Source organism: Drosophila arizonae, chromosome 3, assembly GCF_054131065.1.
Source record: "Drosophila arizonae isolate 15081-1271.41 chromosome 3, UAZ_ARI_1.0, whole genome shotgun sequence".
Lineage (NCBI taxonomy): Eukaryota > Metazoa > Arthropoda > Insecta > Diptera > Drosophilidae > Drosophila > Drosophila arizonae.
Window position 1 is genome coordinate 10,786,136 of NC_142923.1, and position 4,834 is coordinate 10,790,969.

Consider the following 4,834-nt stretch of genomic DNA (forward strand, 5'->3'; position numbering starts at 1 on the left):
TGTTATTCTAAATAAATATATTTCGCTGTTTAAAAGGATGCTTTAAATATTAGCTCCATTGAAGTAAAGTTGTTTATACAATGGAATTTTCTTAAAAATAGTTGCAATTTGAAGTTCTCTAGGTAATTTTAGTTCTTCTATTCATTCATTCATTCTTCAATTTCATTTATGACTTCCGCCCAGATCAATTTCATTCTCTTCTGTCTTTGAGTGTGTGCGATATTTACGTCTGCCCATATCGAGTCGCTTTCCCTTTCAATGACAGGTGCAATGACAGAGGAAGAAGAAGCAATATTGCTGGAGTCTGCCAATAATAATCATTAAATTAATAAAAAATATTGAAATACTGATATCATGTGATTTCAATAAGTTTAAGTATTGAAATGCTGATAACATTTGACTTTAAGATTTAAATCTGAAAATATGTGAATCGCCCCAATTATAATTATTATTTTCAAATTAATTGCCATAGAGAATTTATAATAGAATTGAGAATTTAATTTTTAATTATTTACATTTTAATTTTTATCATCGCACTCTTTAAATTTCTTATTTACTTTAATTATTCCAATTTAGATAATATATTTCATTGCATTAAATTCAATTATTTTAGAAATAATACTTAAATTTACATAAATGAACACAGATATCTATTTACTTCGCAAACTTATAAATATAAAATTCTGTATATAAATGCTTGGTATAGCTTTGCCGTTCTTAATTTACATTTTATAGCGAAAAGTTCGATGTATGTTCATAGAACTGTGGCTGCATTTTCAAATTTACACATAATGAAATAATTTTTCTGAATTATTCCAACAGATGTGCTGGCACATGTTATACAGCAGCATAGAACTTACTTACTGTCGGGTATAAAAGACTCGAATTGAATGCAATGCAGTTAGTCAACAAATTAAAATGCGACTGTTTATTGGTCTACTGTTTGTCATGCTGGCTCCATGGGTCTACCCGGCCGAACATACGGCAAGAGAAAAAACTTTCGCAAGAGTTGAAGCCATGGTAACGCCACAGCTTGTGACGTCCAGACAACGAGCGCTCGGTGATTTAGTAATGAGTCCATCTAAGAACCAAGAAGAGGTATGAGCTAACTATGATTCTGATATGACTCATCAGATTCACCTATTATTTTAATTGTCATATAGATCTCTCTGTGGAAGGCGCAGAAAAGCTGCAAGGGAGTTGGGATGAATTGTCATTTTGCCGAGGAATGCTGCACTTACCTCTGCCTGAGGCGGTTCAACGAATGCGTATTCTAGAATTTAATTTATGTTATTTGGTTTTTGCTTTACCAATAAATGCATTACCAAATTGTTGAATACATAGTGTTGTTGGTGTTTAAATAAACATAAGTGGATTGGATGATCAGTTATCAGAAATGCATGCTTTAATAGATAACACTCAGCTTCTCATATCATCTAAATCTGTTTAAAAAATCTCGACGTACTAAGCATCAAATCGAATATTTCAGAATTATACGTTTTATTTCCAGTATAAAACTAAGATTCATCGAAAATTGCATTAAGTCATATTCTTTCATGCATAATCGAGCAGAAATAAAAAAATAAAAAAAAAAAATAAAAAAAAAAATAAAAAAAAAATCGTCCGGAATGTTAATACCATTGTCAGAGCATCAAACTTCTATTATGTCCTGGCCAAACCATAAAAATGCGGCAATTTACATCACTCTTGGTTTCAGCCAGCGTCATCATCAGCATCATCAATCTTGTGCTTAAAATTCACCAAGTGCTGAAATGCCAAGCAATTTACAAATTGACACTGAAGCGGAAAGATGATGGTAAAGTCAGCTGCCAAATATTGATGGCATAGATTTTATAGATTAAAATAAATAATGTAAGTGTCAGGTTATTCTATAAGAAATTAAGTAACACAATCAGAGTTTAGTTAGTGGTCAGCAGATATGATATGGTTTAGTAAGTCAGAATGGAAATTTTATTTGTTTATTGGGTTTCTGATTTTCTCTCTAATGTGCTCAGTCTACATGTGAGATCAGACTAGCCGAATCATATGACTTCTCGACTTCTCAGTGACATATGCATTTTTTATAAAAATTTACTAAAATAAATTTAAGGTAATTTTAGCTTTAATATTTGTATATTAGATAAAAATAATATCCTATGTTTTCGTAATTGAAAAGTACATGAATAGGGCATTCTCAAGTCTTGAGCTTCTTCAACATAAACTTAAAGTATTTAAATGTAATGTAGTCTTAAGCCAGTTCCATGGCAAGCATGGTCTGGTAGGCAGTAAACAATGAAACTGAATTAGAATAACGAATAAAATTCCAATGGAATCTCATTCCAATCAGTATATCATCCGAATTCCAACTGAATGCCAAGTTTTGGCCACATTTATTTTCGTTTGTTAAGTCAATAGATGAGCTTGGGCAGCATTCACCTGTTTAAATACTTTCTTGGCCTGGCCATCGTCAGCTGCTGCTCCAGGGCAGAAAAGTAATTTCACTTGACTTTGCCTCTTGATGGCTGCTTTGATGTGCACTCAATATTTACCTAAGGGCAGCTCACTTGACTACTTGAGTGGCCATATTTGGGATAGCAATTTGTTTTGCTACGAAAATATCTAGTAGCCGGAAATGAGCTATACAAAAATATTTAGTTGGCTTTGCAAACAGTTTAATGGTAACTAAATAATAAGTGAGCTCGAAATATTTGTAAATTGGTCAACAACTGAATCATGACTAAAAGGCCGAATCAATTGTATTGCCGACTTATCTTGCTGCTTATCATAGGCTATGTAGTGCTGCAGTGCTGCAGCTTTTACCTTAGTAAGTCCCCAAATGTAATATACGGAATAAATATACGGAATATAAATGAATTAACTTCAACTTGTTTAGTGGACAGTGCGAACATAAAGTCGAGAGACGATTCAGTGAATAAGAATATAACTAAATATTTAAGTAAGTGGAAAAACTAATTTTCTATTTTGAATGACATTTCGCTGATTGTTGACCAAACATTTCAGATATTATATATCCTTTTATGATGGATGTCAACACTGCACAGATGATATCTAATGAGAGAATGTTTAGTCCTCTGGAAAATAGCTCGGCTATTATTGTTATACAGGTACAGCTCATATACTAAATGCGACTTGAGAACACGCGTTTATCTTTCTCTTAACAGGTGCATAAGGCAACTAGTTACCTGCCGCGCTTGATAGAAAGCCTTTCTCATGCCAACGGCATTTCCGACGTATTGCTTATATTCTCATATGATTTTTTTGATGAGCAAATCTATGATTCAGTGCTAGCGATTGAGTTTTGTAAGGTGATGCAAATCTTCTATCCACATTCCATACAGCTGCATCCACATAGTTTTCCTGGCAGCGATCCGAATGACTGTCCCCGCAAAATGTCGAAATTAAAGTAAGTTCGATTCCACCTTCTCTAAAGTGACGAATTTCTATTTCCTTATTTCATCCAGGGCCTTAATCATGAATTGTAATAATGCTCTCAGTCCAGATCTGCATGGTAACTACAGAGTCGCCGAATATACGGAGAAGAAACATCATTGGTGGTGGAAGGCCAACTACGTTTTCCATAAGCTTGAAGTAACCAAGAATTTTACTGGTTCGCAATTGATTTAGTTATTTCCTTTAAAGCCTGTGATAATTAAGATTGTCTTCTTCTCGTATGCAATTAGGTTTAGTTTTATTCCTGGAGGAAGATGTTATAGTAGCAGAAGATTTTTTGTTTGTGCTCTACAAAATGCAGAAATTTGCCAAGAAGCTATGCGCGCATTGCAATATTTTTAGTCTGGGTAGCGATCTGGGTTCTCTCAAGTCTGATTCCAAACGAGATGATAATGCATATTCCAAGGTAATTTCTGAGTAAATATTGGTCAGGCAATTCAAGTTTGTCTTTTCTTCAGGTTCAATATGCAGCTTGGTCAAGTGAACAACATGCTGTTGCAGTCGCCTTCAATGCAAGCACCTGGTCTGAAATCCATACTTGTGCTCAAGAGTTTTGCACATACGACGATTATAATTGGGACAAATCATTGGAGCACATAGGCGAAACGTGCATCAAAGGCGGTCTTAATGTGCTTACTGTCAAGAAATCTCGGGTTTATTCCACTCGAAATGGGTAATGAAAATGTTTTATCAGATAATATTTCCAACTAATACATGCACATTTCTATGCAGCTCATATCTGAACATGTCTAAGGCACATCTGGAGCTTAGTTCAGCCAGTGAACTTGGCCAGCTTTATCCGACCACACTCAAATTATCCAGATCAATTCTAAAAGCTGCAACTCAGCAGCCTATCGAGGTCATAAAAAGTGGGGATTGGAGTGATCCACGTGATCATCGGCTTTGCTTAAACTCAGCTTATGGCTAATATTAAATACAAGTTCTACTGATTCTCTGTTTAATTATTTTACAGTCATTTTACTTAAAAATAAATACTGGGGCTTACAATGTTTTTGTATGTGTATATCTATAGTTGTATTCAGAATGTATATAAAATATCAAATATGTTTACAGCTGAAGCATACAAAAAGTTGACTCTTTTCCATTTTTATCCATTTCTGTTGGTGCATAATGTGGGTATAAAACTTTCTCGTCGAATGCAAACCAAATGTTGGACATCGAACATGCTTTACTTTAAATTTGCATTTAAATGAATGCCGTTGAGGGTCAAAGGGTGATTGAAGTTGTGCCTACTCAGTTTCTGTTTAGCTGGGTGTATCACCCCCTACGAGCTGACCCGTCAGAATAAATATTAGCTATAATTTTATTTACTATATTTTTCCTTTGTTTTATAGTTTCTCCA

The 4,834-nt window shown here is 34.2% G+C and overlaps 1 protein-coding gene and 1 long non-coding RNA gene across 2 annotated transcripts; both read left to right on the plus strand.

Annotated features, from left to right (window-relative positions):
* The first annotated feature begins 845 nt into the window (after positions 1-845).
* On the plus strand, positions 846-1,339 carry LOC149269660 (uncharacterized). The gene is made up of 2 exons (XR_016269206.1): positions 846-1,098; positions 1,164-1,339. It is a non-coding gene; the product is annotated as an uncharacterized LOC149269660 (long non-coding RNA).
* A 1,158-nt stretch (positions 1,340-2,497) lies between these two features.
* On the plus strand, positions 2,498-4,483 carry LOC108609656 (alpha-1,6-mannosyl-glycoprotein 2-beta-N-acetylglucosaminyltransferase-like). The gene is made up of 8 exons (XM_018001379.2): positions 2,498-2,824; positions 2,894-2,956; positions 3,022-3,125; positions 3,183-3,424; positions 3,483-3,628; positions 3,702-3,877; positions 3,930-4,144; positions 4,204-4,483. Exons 1-8 carry the CDS (start codon positions 2,734-2,736, stop codon positions 4,397-4,399), a joined length of 1,233 nt encoding a protein of 410 aa, XP_017856868.2. The 5' UTR covers positions 2,498-2,733; the 3' UTR covers positions 4,400-4,483.
* Positions 4,484-4,834: the final 351 nt, after the last annotated feature.

Bases quoted from the DNA above. Each gene is read 5' to 3' on its own strand.
- LOC108609656 (XM_018001379.2), top strand. From the start codon at position 2,734: ATGACTAAAAGGCCGAATCAATTGTATTGCCGACTTATCTTGCTGCTT. The intron at 2,957-3,021 runs GTAAGTGGAAAA...CAAACATTTCAG, and splicing joins GAATATAACTAAATATTTAA to ATATTATATATCCTTTTATG. The intron at 3,126-3,182 runs GTACAGCTCATA...TTCTCTTAACAG, and splicing joins CGGCTATTATTGTTATACAG to GTGCATAAGGCAACTAGTTA.